This window comes from Simochromis diagramma, unplaced genomic scaffold (assembly GCF_900408965.1).
Source record: "Simochromis diagramma unplaced genomic scaffold, fSimDia1.1 OVJJ01000402.1, whole genome shotgun sequence".
NCBI lineage: Eukaryota > Metazoa > Chordata > Actinopteri > Cichliformes > Cichlidae > Simochromis > Simochromis diagramma.
Window position 1 is genome coordinate 1,164,934 of NW_024386972.1, and position 15,962 is coordinate 1,180,895.

The 15,962-nt window shown below is 39.3% G+C and overlaps 2 protein-coding genes across 9 annotated transcripts in view; both read right to left on the minus strand.

The window, feature by feature from the left end:
- Window positions 1–186, minus strand: part of plce1 (phospholipase C, epsilon 1) — a 79,286-nt gene extending 79,100 nt beyond the window's left edge. For 6 of the 8 annotated variants that reach the window (XM_040038847.1, XM_040038843.1, XM_040038846.1 and 3 more), the window contains exon 1: window positions 9–186. The gene's annotated coding sequence lies outside the window, so the exon portion shown is untranslated. The remainder of the gene's footprint in view (window positions 1–8) is intronic. The other 2 variants (XM_040038844.1, XM_040038848.1) reach the window with 2 other exon arrangements.
- A 6,269-nt stretch (window positions 187–6,455) lies between these two features.
- On the minus strand, window positions 6,456–15,212 carry slc35g1 (solute carrier family 35 member G1). Its single transcript, XM_040038972.1, has 5 exons — window positions 14,780–15,212; window positions 13,215–13,395; window positions 11,726–11,860; window positions 11,365–11,561; window positions 6,456–9,681 (listed from the first exon to the last, which is right to left on the minus strand). Exons 1-5 carry the CDS (start codon window positions 15,090–15,092, stop codon window positions 9,269–9,271), a joined length of 1,239 nt encoding a protein of 412 aa, XP_039894906.1. The 5' UTR covers window positions 15,093–15,212; the 3' UTR covers window positions 6,456–9,268.
- Window positions 15,213–15,962: the final 750 nt, after the last annotated feature.

Consider the following 15,962-nt stretch of genomic DNA (forward strand, 5'->3'; position numbering starts at 1 on the left):
TTACTTACCAGCCGTGTCAAATCCACTCAGCATCCACCTAAACGCCGCACGAAGACATGTACGGCGCACTTTGTGCAAAGTTTTCGGTGACCGACTCGCTTCACAACTCTCGCCGATACAGTTGATGGAGCAGCTCGTGCTGCGGTGGGAAAAACCGCTCTCTGCTGTGCTGCATTCAGTGGCCCTCGGAATACTGCCCTCCAAATGCATGCGCAACACTAAGACAGGGATATCAAACTCATTTTACATAGTGGGCTAAATACAGCCCACTTTGATGCTAAGTGGGCTGGATGTTAAGTGGAAGTCTCTCATTGTAAAAAAGTTTAATTACACATTTAATCCTTAGATATCTTAATATAATAAAACGTGTAATTTCAACAGGACATCTCTACTTGATAAACAAAAGCTGCTGTAGTAAATTAAAGACATCTGGCAGTATGACTCTTTGTGTTTAAGTTGTAAGAAATACTCGTGTAAAACTATATAAAACTTATTTAGTTATTGAGTTATAAAATAGAAAGTATTTGTTAATTCACTAAAATATAACAACATACATTTCTATTGTAAGTGGAAAAAAGAGGAACTTTACTGTCATTTCTTTTTCTTTCTTCTTCTTCTTTTTTTTTTTACCAAATTACTTTGGTGTAGCATGGATGGCCACATGGGTTTATCTTTGTCTGTAAAGATAAAACTATAAAACTTTTCAAACTATAGTTCAAAGTCCAAAATTTATGTCTTCCTTCACGTTTGCTAAAGCTGTCCAGTTGGACAAGATTGGAGTATTTGCATGGCCAATTCTGGCCCCCACACCTTATGTTTGACACCCCTGATTATAGAAAGTATATCAAAAGAACATCCTGGGCTTTCTAGTGGTACCACATTCATGGGGGTTTAACTTACAGACAAGACGGAAATTTGTTTTTAAAATGCTTTTATGGGAACGAATTAGGTTAAGTAATAACATTTTTGTAGCTATTGTGGATACAAAGCAATGTGTAACCTAGGGCTCTAAAGTTTTATAGCATTACAGTGTGTAGAAGGTGAAATAAAAGCCTTTCAAACTGAATTCGCACACATATACAAACACACTTGTATAAATGTAGAGTACATAATCAGCTAAAAGTCTGACTTCTCAAACAATTTGCTCTGCTCATGAATTTATTTTATTTATTTACTTTGCTAAAAGTGCAAATCCACCTCCCCTTTCTTTATCAATTCAGTTTCAAACAGACTGAAACCAAGGCGCCCTGATTACCAGATTTATCAAAATATGCCAGAAAACACAAACCAGAGGGAGGTGCTCATCGCTGAAGGCAGCCTCAAAGCTAAAAACGTTCTTTAGCACATCTGTGCCCATGGCATGACTCGGATACCCTAGCATCCAGCTATACTGGGTCCTAGTTATAGCCATTTCAATAAATCAGGACAGATTCTTCAAGATCAGGCAGTCCATCCATGAAACAAATGATCTTGATGTCTCTGATAAGGGTAAAAGAATAAAGCCCTCTGGAAGGCGATCTGCCTCAATCTGCCGGGATCATGGAGGGCCTGTGGAGATGAGCAGATGATTCCCTTCACAGGCTGGCGTCATGTTCTGAAGTTTGTGCCGGATCCCCCAACTTAGCCTACACAATACTTATCCTTAATGAACTCCAGGTGTTGTTGTTTTGCCCCAGCTTGTGCTCCTCAAAAGCCAGTATGTCCTCCTGACCTTTCACTTTCCTGCTCTACTGTCTGGCCCACCTTGACTTTATCTCCTGATAAGTGTGACTAAGTCAGTCCTTTCTCACTGACTCAGCCCTCTGTCATCAATGTTAATGGATCTAACAGCCTAACTATGGTGACCATTTGGTGTGCAGGGAGCAGTTTAATCAAAAAGCTCGCCTACGACAAGTTATTTGTTAAAATCATCTTTAGGTATTCAGATGTGTTTCCTTCATTTAACTGTTTCTTTCAAACACAATACTTAAATTGCTATGAAATGAGATGGCAAATCTAAACATGTTAGTCTAGTTAATATAAGTACACTGGGTTGGGTCAACCACGCTTTTGCCTTCAGATCTGCCCAGATGATTTGTGGCCTAGATTCAGGATGATGCTGGAAACATTCCTCTGAGATGTTGGTCCATATTGACATCTTTACATCTCACAGTTGCTGCTTATTTGTCAGCTGCACATCCATGTCATGAATCTCCCATTGCATCACATACCAAAGGTGCTCTACTGGATTAAGATCTGGTGACTGTGGCGGTCAGTTGAGTACAGTAAAGTCACTGCAGCCTTTGAGAAGGCAGGGCATAAAAGGATGCACATTATTAGCAACAACTCTCAGGTATATTGTGACATTTCAATGATGCTCATTTGACAAAGTCTGCATGTCTAAATGCACTGATCCATGTTATTGGGTGATTACATAGGCATGTTAACAGCAGCTGAAACACTATAAAATTGCAAAACAATGAGTGCCACTGTTTGGCTCGTATCTCAGTTAGAGTTGGCAGTATGTTATCTTAGGCGGGACCAAGATCCGATAAAAACCCTGCCAAAGTAAAGGTCCAAGCCAAAAATTCACTTATCTCATTCTTTTTATAATTATTATTATTATTATTATTTCACCTCTTTTTCATCCATTCCTTATCTGCTCAAGAATTTGCTCTACTAAAAGTTTACTTTACTAAAAGTGCTAAAGTTTGAGAGCTGCATCAGTGCTGTATTTCTTCCTTGCTGGTGGGGAAAGTGGATGGGAAGGCATGTACTTTAATCAAGCTATTTTAGTATGTAGTGTTCTCCGGCCTAGTCTGCTCCTACAATAAGATCATTAAATAGATAATTACGGGGTTCTTTGGGGGGGGGGGGGGGCATTTAAGACTTTTGCACAGAATAATTTATAATCCCTGTTTTATATAGTGAATATGCTCTATATAGGATCAGCACACTCAAACTGGGTGGATATTTGTTACTGTAAAAGATGGCAGAGCAGTCCTTGACTAGAAAGAGAGAGCATATTTCTCCCATATTGGCTTCTCTTTGTTGGCTCCCTGTTAAATCCAGAACTGAATTTAAAATCCTTCTTCTCACATACAAGGTCTTCAATAATCAGGCCCATCTTATCGTAAAGACCACATAGTGTTGTATCAGCCCAATAGAGCACTTCATTCTCAGACTGCAGGCTTACTTGTGGTTCTAGAGTATCTAAAAGTAGAATGGGAGGCAGAGCCTATAGCTTTCAGGACATTCTTCTATGAAATCAACTCCCAGTTTGGATTTGCGAGACAGAGACCCACTCTACTTTCAAGAACTTGCATTTTTTTGATAAAGCATATAGTTGGGGCACTGAATGCTTTTTTAATAATGCTGTAATAGACCTGGGCTGCTGGGGGCTTCCCAAGATGCACTTTACCTTTTTCCCCCCCACTCAATATGTGTTAATAGACCTCTCAGCAGTTAATCTTTAGTTATTATTAATCTCTGGATCTGTTCCACAACATGTTTGTCCATTACCCCTGACCAGGTTGTGGCAGATGACCTCGCCCCTCCCAGGTTCTGCTGGAAGTTTCTTCCTGTTAAAAGGTAGTTTTTCCTTCTCACTGTCGCCAAGTGAATGCTCATAGGAGCTCTTCTGATTGCTGGGGTTTTCTCTATAATAATTTAGGATCTTTATCTCAAACTATAAAGCACCTTGAGGTGAGATAAAATTCAGTTGAAATGGCAATGCAGGTAAATGCTGCATATGCGTTTGCCTGCTCTCGTCATGACTGTTTTTTTTTTTAACACATCAAGCCAAACCGCAGTATTTCCCGTAACTGCAATATGGCCAATAGCACCTGAAGGCAGCATTGCTTTCCCTCATTTAGCCAACTGAGCTGTAGACAGGAGGACAATAACACTTCTCCTCTGTAGCAGGCCTACTGTGTGTGTGTCACTCTATTGGAATGTCTGGCAGCAGTTCCTTACCGTAGCCAGTCATTCACTTATTTATGCCGCATGTCCTATACATTGTTGGTACTAGCCCAGAATGATTCGCTCCAGTCAAACGTTTGCAAAGCCCTTTACGACCATTTGGTTTAACTCAGGGGGCAATCGCAGAAATCATTTTGACAGCCGACTCCGGTAAATAGCTACCCCGGTGCAGCGTCTGTCCGCATGCTCCATCAGCTGCCATCCTTTGATGTGTCTCACACACAGAGATCTCACCTCGGCGAAACAGCCGGATCACTGTGAGGCACTAGTTCAATCAAAAGACGAATAGTTTTGGAATCGCGCAATGCTTTCTTCCGACAGATAAAGGCGGGATTCATGGGAGTGTCTTGATTGTGTCATTGTTTTAAACGATTATCGTCGCCCGGGACTTGAAATGAGCGGTGGCCAGAAAAGCACGTGCTCAGCGTATTACTGCATCTATTTCAACTTGGAAAATGAGGGATTTTTTTCCCAATCCCCCCCTCTCCTCACCCACTCCATTGATGGGAAATCTGATGCCATCCGACAGGAATGTGCAACCCTTCCATCCCTCCAACTCTCCTCCACCCAGGAGCGTGCAAAGTGCAAAACCTTTGGGAATCCCTGGTTCCCTGATGATTTAAAAAAAAGGGGAGAAAACAAAAGAGAGCGGGTAGCTCTTCCAACAAGTCAAATGTGATTTAAAGCTTCCCCACACTACTTTAAAATCTGATAAAAATCTTTATCCTTTTGAAAATTAAAATCGGAAATCTAACTGAAGCATTAAATGCAATGCAGGATTTCTTGGGGAGAATATTATCTCCCGTATTTTTGTGGAATATAAGGAATATAATAAATAAATAAATAATAAGAAGCAGATAAAGGAAAGACGCACCACTCTTTTCATATTTACATATGTTTCAGATATCTTAAAAAAAGAAAAGAAAAGAAAAAGAAAACAGTTTTTAAGCTTAACTGAAGCGACAGTCAGTACATACACATATCCCAGAGGGCACAGTCTCACTTTGCTGTGGAAAAGTCCTCCCATTTCTCACGGAGTTATCCAGGAAACCTTAGCACGTGGGCAAAAAAGCCTCTAGGCCTCGACAAACTCAGGCACGCTTTGAGTGTCATGACTGCCCGGAACAAACAGCAACAATTTTTTTTTTTTTTTTTTTAAGCACTGTTTTTCCTGGATTCTGTTGCAGGCGCAGGGCTGCTCCATTCTTCCACAGGTGCTGGAACTTTGTAGATACATCTCATCTGCAGTGCTGGACCAGGTGTTTCGTGGAAGATGACTTTTGAAACATAGGTCTGAAGATACCATGTAGGGAGGAATGGATTATGTTACTGACTTGATGCCTGTGAGACACTAGAAAACACAAGTGAAATCGTACTCCACAACCATTGCTTTTCTTTTTAATCACCGTTGTATAAAAAGGCACTCTCTCACAATGTGAAGCCCGTACTATGCGCCTGTGGCACTTTTACTTTAACTGTTGTTTATTTACTGTAGAGTGGACTACTTTTATTCCTCATCCTCGTCTACCCATCCAAAGTTTTAAAGTGGCACTACTGATGCGTTCAAGGGCACGTCCTTATTTTTGTGGATCCTGCCCTCTGCCGTCAGAACATAACCGTTACATATGCATGACCGTCTTGCTGTCCCGGTGATGTCATAATGAAGAGACTGATTGTAGCTGAAGCACAAACGCAACTAATAGCAGAGTGGAAACGGAGCCATCTGCTGCTGTGATGAAACATATTTATCCAGATGCTGGATCTCTCCACATATCTTCCTGGATGACACTGCCTCTTTCTTTTGGAAGTTAAGGTAAGCATATTTGAAAGTACCCTGTACCACTAACATTACAATACCAAAAAAAAGCAATATTTCCAATTATTTCCCCCAGATATTCTTTCAGAGGCGGGGTGCTTCAAAGCCATTGTTGCACATGTTTTGGGGCGTTTTTTGCCTTTAATTTGCCAATTTATTCTTTACCTCAAAAACAAAGAGCTACTCTGTTTTAGTTCAGCCTTTTCACACTTCACCTAGCTCGGTGCCTGGCTGAAGAATTACCCTGCAACTGTGCCTAAACCCAAGGAACAAGTCTTTGCTTTTTGCAAGATATGAATTCTACTGTGGTACCAATGCAACTCTGTTATTATGCATGGAAAAACACAGCCCTCACAACTGTGTGTTGTGTGATAAACAAAAGCCACAGTATGAACACACAAGTGTTCACTCAGCCAGGTGCTATTCTGAGCAGTACAGCTACCTGACTCAGTGGTTTGTTGAAAGCTTCTTTGCCCGTGGCCTGGTTTGTACCATTGTCGCCTATTGAGCCGTTAGTGGAGCATCATGGCTAACACCACGGGTGTTTGGACAATAGTTTAAGTAGAAACAAAACCTCTACACAGTTTGGGTGCATTCTGCAAACTTCTGTCACATTTAAATGATTTAATAAGAAGTGATGATCAAGTGCTTTATGAGAGAAAAGACAGGAGGCAGAGGGTAAGACTTATAAATTTAAATAAGATTTTTTTTCAAGTTATAATATACTAAAAAGTTATTCATCACTGTGTGGAAATACATACATCGGAGCTTCTGTAAAACATTGCAGAAATAATAACAATAATGATGACAATAATAATAATAATAATAATAATAATAATAGTATAAAAACAGCTTCAGTAGGTTTTTAAGGCTTGTAGGTCCTGAGACTGTTCACCTTACCAGCTGATGAAAAACAACACATTGTGCTCACACTACCAGCATTCATGCCATTTAAACTAATAATAATAATAATAATAAATTCAATGTAAAACCAAAACACACTTAAGAAAATTAACTTGTGGACATTTGATGTGACCGTCACATGCATGAACAACTGACAAATGTCACAGTGCCTTTATTTTCTACTAGTTCCTTAAAAAAAAAAACCCCGAGTGAGACAGCTAATATGTATTTTTGAATCAGTAATTAATTTTGGCAATAAAACTGAGTTCTTCTTCTTTACATAATATCTCAGAGCACGGCTGGGATTTACTTCAACCACAGCAAATTCTGTAGATAAAATGCATTTTTACATTACACACAAAGTTTGTTGCTTTAGTCTTCTACAGCTCACCGTGTCATGTCCTACAGGACCAACATGAGCCAGCTGGACTTCTTATACAACACAAGGAAATAGTTGTCGCATTGCATAGAAGCAACAGTGTGCACACTAACATTTACTGCATAAGTGGAATAATTATAGCAGGAATGGGTGTTGACTGTGCAAGTTGTGCTGCAGACACAGTTCTACAAGTTGAAAGAAAAAAAAAAAAAAATCCAGAAAGAGGAGAGTGTGAAAAACAGCAAAGACAGCACCGCAGGATATAGCGTAGCAGTCTAGCACCACTAATTGCTTTCCCTTTCCAGCTGTATTGGACCCAATTAAATTGTGTCAAATACGGGACTGCAGTTGCGAAAATGACCTCACTGGTCGTGCCACTGGGAAACTTGTTGTTAAATGTTAGAAATACCAAAATAATTTCTACCAGATACAAAACATAGAGACAGCTGTGCTGGAAAGCCAGATTTCTAGACATAAATCATACATCAGAGGCAGCAAAAACACTCTTTAAGCGTGAAAGAAAGAAAAAAAAAAAAAAAAAAAAAAAAAAAAAAACTACTGCTTTTAGCAGAGAAGCTTTTATATTTGTGCTTTAAAATATTTAAAGTCTCTATAACTTTTGCTGGAATTTTATAAATCAACTAAAAATCCCAAAACTGCTTTACCGGCTGAACGCCTCTGGACTGAAGATACAATGTATCCACTTATAATCACAGGGCGAGTGCAAACGTCCAGAATCTTAGATGCTAGTATTGAGTTGCTAAGGCTATCATTAAAAAAAACAAAGAAACGAAAAACAAAAAACCCTACTAGGCCAAAACCAGAACATGTGCCTTTATATAGAAGACTGAGTCTAACTGTTTGCAGATATTCACCTGAGTAATGAGGGGTTGAGCACGGTTATATTAACAAAACTGCACTTCATTATGCCGTTTTACCTCTCATTATTTAGCTTTACCTCCTTGAAATAAATGAGCAAGATTTCATTGTAAGACACTTGAAGCGATCTTTGTGCGCAGTTGTTTACCAGCTGATTTGCTGAATTATTGTGACAGCTTACTCACACTTGCTCTGCCCTCTGGCAGAGACAAAGCGCAAATGACATCCCACTTCGAGCATCACAGAAAATATATTTTTGAACTGATTATGCACTAATTGCCTGCTAAAATGGCACAAGGTGATGACAGGATCTGACTCTTGTGCTGATAAAGAAATCAGTGCAGCCTATCGCAGGGGTGGGGCTTAGTGTTTTAGGTACAAAATTCTCTTAGCACCCTAATTCTTATTCATTTTCATGTGTATTTGCACAGTTATCTGAGAGTATCTTAGGACATGCTACTGGTTACTGAGCCGCTCTATTAAGGAAAGCTTTCCTACATAAGGCACTTTAAATATTGCACAGTGCACAGCTAGAGGTTGGGCTGCAAAGTTGAAGACAGGGAACCTGGAGAAAAATGCACAGGGAGGACATACAAGTGGTCCACTGACTAGCACTAGGAGTGCTAACCAACATCACACCCTGCTGAGAAATCCCTGAGAAAATAGTACAGCATGACAGTGTTGGAATTTATTGTATTGTTTGTAGTGACTAACTGCATTAAAGTGCTTTTCTTGAGTTTGTGGTTCTTTTGTTGTCATTGTCGATGGCAGAGCGATCATAGTCGTAGTCTTAGCATGAACAGATTCAAACATTTTTCTTTTTTTTTTGAGTAAAATCATAATAAAAATCTAAATTTGCACACTTTTTAGTACAATATGGTTATGCCATCCTCTCTTTGGCTATTTTATTCAGGTTAAAGTAAAAGGGGAGTAAATGGGATGTCCTTCATTGTATTTATACTGTGTACATATACACACAAGTTCCAGGGATCAGCGTACAGTTTTGAGGAGAAGTCTTTTTTCTCGTTTCTTTAAAAAAACCTAAACCTGTTGATTAATTTAAAAAAAGATACAAGCATTAAATTGCACAGGTTGACTCTTAGAATCAATGTGTATAGATGCACTGACTTCATTTCTGAATACATCACAAGCCAAAACAGCCCCATATTAGATTGGGTCTGATCTATTTCTGCTTCTAACTCTATAAAGAGCTTAAACTTCCACTCAGGTTTGCATATAAATAACAAGTAAAATAAGAAGTAAATTAAGACCATATAATGGTAAAGAGAAAAAAAAATAATCAATACTTAAACTGACAATACGTCTGCTCATCAGTTCCTACGGGAACTATTATACCACTTCCTTATTGCTACTCCACTGGTGCTCACCACTATGCACAGCGCTCCGCCGAGGCTCCACCATGTTGGTGCGCGGCTAAAGAAAATGAACTGGTAGATGAACGCCAGCACCACATCCACAGTTTTCATCAGGGCTACGGGTCCGGCCTTCTCAACCTGCAGAGCCTTTATGAGGAAGGTCTGGCCTGCGATACCCAGGATGGCGATCAACATCAGCAACCAGCGGTCGCGGCCACAGAATGGGATTTTCCATTCACCCAGGACGGATACGGTGATGATGCACTCGATTAACCCGATGACAGCATAGTACCACACGGAGATGTAGTAGTGGACACTCTTGCCCAGCTTGCGAAGAATTACAAATGTACACGCAGCTCCAATTGCTCCTATACATAAATTAACCATTGAGAGAGACACAGAATGAATCAATCTGCAGAATAATAAGAATGAACAAATCCATAAGAACCACTTTAGACTTGAAGGAGAGCTAAAGGGTATGTTCGGCTCTATTGCTTCAAGGCTACAAAGCTATTATTAAACTGATAGAATTACTTGAATTAATGAGGTTAAATGTTGTCCTAAACCCGTATGTTTCAGGTTCATCGTGTGACATTTTGGATCACATTATTACTTATTGTTATGTAGTATTAACATCTATGCATTTCTAATCATTCCTGCTGATTCAAAGATTTAAATTTCGAAATGAATGAGTCCATAAAAAGTTTGCCAAACTGTTAGTCAGTGGGAATCCAATATGGGTATCATGCTTTGAAACCTAATGGACCTCTTTTACAGAAACTAATAAGCTGCTACAAAAGAAAGGAGACAGCTTTGAGCCCAGCCACAATTGACTGGAAACAATCTATCACCCATGTTTAGCATTCAGTCGAGCAGCAACGTGCTGGCTCTTAAAAAACATACATATAAAGCCAACATGGAAGTGCCAAAAACGGCAGTTCCTTGAGTGGCCACTTGAGGCGGACTCTAATAAAAGTCCATCCACACAGACCCCAGTGTAACTTCACTGGTATGAAAACAAACAATTTTCATCAACATGGCCAATTTTTCCCTTCACTTTCATGTTTAAATCACTTCAGGGTTTCTTTTCATGCATTATGCCACTAGAGCATAGGTGTCAAACTCTGGCCCGCGGGCCAAATTTGGCCCGCAGCCTAATTACATTTGGCCCGCGAAGCCATACCAAATTACTATTAGAGCTGGCCTACTGGTATTATACAGCTAATATAATATAATATATATATATATATATATATATATATATATACACATACATATATACACACACATATATATACATATATGTATGTATATATGTGTGTGTGTGTGTGTGTGTGTGTGTGTGTGTGTGTGTGTGTGTGTGTGTGTGTGTATATATATATATATATATATATATACACACACACACACACACACACACACATATATATATATACACACATACACACATATATACACACATACACACACACACACACATATACATATATATATATATATATATATATATATATAGTTATATATATATAGTTTAGTATTAAGCTTTGCTTGTTCCATATTCAGTTTTTCAGCAAAACTTGTTCGAGTCCATAACAAAAGATTCATTCTTATATCTGGAGGAAGATTTTTCAATAAATATTAACGTTAGCCCGCGACTTTGTTCCAGTTTTGAATTTTGGCCCACTGTGTATTTGAGTTTGACACCCCTGCACTAGAGAGTGGCATAGGAGGCTCTTGTGTAATTTGGAAAACCTTTTCGCTCTGCAACTGAGTGTCAGTAAACAGTAGATGGATAATCCTAAGGTCCAGATACATCTCTTAGGTCTTATGTCAAGTCTTTGCCAAAATGTTTCCTGTTTCATTAGGACGTGACTTTCAGATACTGTTCATCTTATCTACCACATATCCATTTGTCCTCCATTCATTTTGCACTCCACCCTCTCATCCAAATGTGGTTCCGTTCCCCTGGTTGCCATGGTCAACTTGACCATGAGAGCAAACAAAATCCTCAGCAAAATACTCAGTGTAAATGTTTGGATAAATCATATCACCTCCAAATGCAGCAAAAGTCCCCTTGATGTGGTTCGTGTAGTCGCCCTCAATGCCATGAACATTCTCGCCGAAGAGAAATGGCGGTCGGGCAATGAGGATGACTCCGGTGAGGGTAAAAACAGTGAAAACACAGTCCCAGATTGTACATTTCTCCTTCAGGAAGATCCAAGCCAAGAGGGAGGTAAAGACTGGATTACTGGAGGCAGGGTTCAATGAGAGAAAGAGTTAAAAAGGAAAAAAAAAAAAAAGCATGGAAAAAGTGTAAATGTAGCTGATGAATTCAAGGAGGATGCAATGCATCTGTAGTGTTAACATAATCTGAAGTGATCTGTAATAAATGAGCTTTGAAGCAGCTCTCACCTGAATGTGATAACGGTGGCATCTGCCAGCGGCATCAGCTGAACTGCATAGAAGAGCAGGATCATGGCATTGGAACCAAGGAAACCGCGAAGCATCAAAACTAAACGTTTATCTCTGGGACCAAGAAAACCTGTCCTGGAGGAGCACAGATATGAGGATGATGGATGAAGGGATGGCTGAATGGAAGGATGACTACAATGACTGATAGAGGAAGTAATAAACTGAAATTTCAGGGAGGGACAGATGGAGAAAATGCAAGTACCGCAGGGAGTTAAGGGATGACAAATTAGTGGATGGCTAAGGAAAATGATACATTTAGGTAATGTGGGAATGACAGTGATGGATGCATGAGTGGATGCTGCTGAAAACAGGGAAGAGAGACAGATCTGTAAATGATAAATCAAAGTTAAAATGTATGTGGAGGATGAACAGAAGGATGGGTGAGAAGGTTCAATGCCTTTTTTAAGTTATATTTCTCAGTATTAAAGGAATCAAGCCAAGCTAGTGGAATAAATTGACAGGGGAAAAAAAGAATTCAATTTTATTTATACGCCGCCAAATCACAACAACCGTTGCCTCAAGGCACTATATATTGTAAGGTACCCTACAATAATACATACAGAGAAAAACCCAACAATCATATGACTCCCTATGAGCAAGCACTGTTCCTGTTAAAACTCCCTTTTAACAGGAAGAAACCTACGGCAGGACCAGGCAGTCATCTGCCGTGACTGGTTGGGGTGAGAGGAGGAAGACAGGACAAAAGATATGCTGTGGAAGAGAGCCAGAGATTAATAACAAGTATGGGCACAAGCTAGATTTACTCTTTCCCCAAAGGGAGGGAGCATTTAATCGTTTCTGTTTGTTTGTCTGTCTGTCTATTAGTAGTCTAGGGTCCACAGTTTTTAAGATATCAGTTTCAAATTTTCTCTGATGACAGACACCAATAACTGCTCAAGATTAATTCCCTTTGGCCAAAAATCGGGCCAAGGTTAAGGTAACGCCAAATGTGAAAAAAATCTGTTTGATTATATTTTGTTTGCCTGTTGGCATATTAGTCTATGTGTAAAAATTACACCTCAAGTGGTTTGTTTAATATACTTGACTATACTTAAGCTCTGATTATGAAATGGGGAGTTAATTTTAGGTGGCTATATAACTTGATGTGGGAGTATTATTCAAAACTCTTTCCCACACTGAATTTAAATGCACATTTTCCCATCAACAACAGTGAGGGGAATAAAACAAATCTCTAACAATATTTTGTAAACCTCATGTTTGGACCGTGAAGTCAGTAAATCTGGTTAAAGGCGATAAAATGACAGATAAATTACAGGTGAGGATATGCGCCATCTCTTTGACTGTATCCTATTATAATCTGCTCAAACCAAAAAGATTGTTGGTTTGAAAATGTACAAACAAATACTGGCCTTAATTATGTCGTATACTGTACAGTGTGTGTAAATCTTAAACCAGCTATTGTGCTTACTTGTGATAGATGATTACTGGTGCGACAAACAGCATCTGAAAGAAGCATCGTATGGCACTGATCTCTATAGCATGAATTCCCTCTATAGTTTTCACCAAGAGAGTGATGATTGAGAAGAAAACTGTGGACAGGAAAGCATAGAACAAGCCAAGACCTGGGCATCTATTTGGTTTCTCTGGGCCTGTGGAAAAAGAGAAAAGAAGGCATTAGTTTAAGTAAGTCTTAAGACAAAAGAATGTAAGAGAAGGGCCATGAGAGGAAAATCACTTACATTTTTAATTATAAAAATATATTATGTTGTTCTTAATACAGCACTCCATATTGGATGGCGAAGTGAGGAGCAGAATATGTTATTGAACCCCATGTGGCCTGGGTAATTCAGCTGCAAAGATTACAGACAAAAGATATGCCAAATTGTGGGCTGTGGTGTTTGCAAACCCTGACTGTGAAACAACTGATACGTGTGCAGGGATAGACTTTCAGCCCAAGGTTAAACAAGTATTTTTATTTGTACTCACCAGTCCGTTCGCTTTCCAAACTTTGTACCAAGCCACAGGCGAGGAAGAAGATTGACAATGTTTAGTCACAGTAAAGCAGTACTGTAAGACTTGTTGTCATAGAATCATTTTATGTTAGGAATGTTCTTTGATTTTAACTACATAATAGTTTAATTACATACTTTAAGTCAACCTCTGTAAAAACTTAAGTGTACAGCTGGACCAGATGGGAGTTCAATTTTATACCCTGTGCTGTTCTACCCTAGCAATTATGCACCAAATACAAAAGTAACCAAAAAGTAATAAACTAAAACTGGTATGTAAAGGTCCTGAGGAAATGTCTTACTTCCTTGTCAATTTCTAATATAAACCCCCTTCTTCCTTGTACAGGATTATACCAGAGGGAAGACAGGACCAAGCCCTATACAAGTTAAACTAGTCTTAGAGAATTGACATCAGCAGCCATATGTATAAACCACCTCCTGTTTAAAAATAGGCACGTTTTTGGTTAGTTTTTTTTCTTTTGGAAAAGTGCACAGTCATGCATCCGTTTTATAGCACGGTGGAAAAGGTTAAGCTGGCTTATGAAACAACTGAGCCACCAGCTTCACCAGTCAACTAGGTTCACTACTGGGCAGAATCACTGTAAGGGGAACATTTTTCTTAATCATATTTTAAGTATAATTTGGTGTACAACTTTATTTAACATTACCGTTTTATTCTGAAATAAATAACATACAATGAAAATGGGCTGTTTTAACGGATATTTTATTATCAAATACCCCCCTCTCCCAAAAAAAAGATGTTATAAGTTTATATAAAAATTGCGCGTAATCCAATTTGACTGTATTACAGTTTGTAGGCCAATAGCATACACGTGATATCGCCGCTATCACCGCTACGTGACGTTGAACGATTGTATAACGTGGTGCTACGCAGGAAGTCACTGTTTGTGTATTAGTACATTATTTATTCACACGACGAAGTTTATCTGCAGGAGAAAGTCGTAAAAACAGGGGACGCTGACTACTTTATGCTAACTGTAAGTGCGTGCGCGTGCGCTTCTACCTTCTGGAGATGGGGACTTGTTTCTGACGCAAAACGCCGGTGGGCACGACGTTTTCTCCTCGCCGCTGCTTTCCAGTGAATTTCCTCTTGCGCCCTCCAGTTGCTCATCATCTTCTTCTTCTTCATCATACTCGCACGAAGCTCGGCCCTTGTTCCGCAGATGAATCCTCTCTGGTGCCCGGTCGTTTGTGCCGGGCTCTTGTCGGTCGTAGGCGCTGTTTTTGTCATGGCTGTCAACTTTGTAAAACGCCACCGTAACGTCGTCCTCTACGGATAAAGCCCGCTCGTGCGTGCAGTGGTTACAGTCTGCCATGCTAAGATGCGACGGCTGAGCGGTAGCATGCCTCAGTGAGAGTACCGTGCGACTTCCCCGGTGTCCTGAATGACTGAGAAGACGAGGTTAATGAGTAGTCTTATCTCAGGGGGCAGGTTGCTAACGACTGTGCGGTGTTCAGTTTACCCACAGGGGGGCAGAAGTGGACTCAAACCAAGTCTCCTACCTAGGCAACTAAAATGTTCCTAAACGTCCATGCCCATTTCATACACTTACATTTTTGATTAAAGAAGTTCTGCATACTGGTGAACTAACCGTTACAGAAATATAGATTTGGTCATTTCCAATACTGTTATTGTAATGGCAGCTGTGGCATAAACCGTACAATGGTTGGCGATCTCTCTCTCCACACACGCAAACGTTTACAAGTTCTATTTGTTTCTATGTCTGTATTTATTTTATTACTTGCATCCTCGAACAGAAAAATGAGTTTTAGTGTTTGTCATTCATTTCTGAATGTGAGCCTAGTTCACAATAATAATGAGATTTCAGGATTTTATTTATTTAGCTTGAATTAATTTTGACAGTATTTTTTTTTTATTTTTATCAAGAAACACACATTTTACTCAGTAATAGATTGGTATCCTTGTGAAAACAGTAATGTTAAATCCTTTATTCCCACCACCATGTGGTGCCCCAATACAGTTTTCACCTCAGAACTGGATGCCACTGTGGTTAAAAAAAAAAAAAAAAAAGGAACACTTTTTTTTATTATCAAGTGAAGAGAATCAGCTGAATACAAATCAAATCATAAAGACTAAAATCATTCAGTTTGTAAGTATAATTGAACAAAAAACAATACGAGAAGTTGCTTGCTGATTTAGTATTTTATTACCACTGTACATAAAA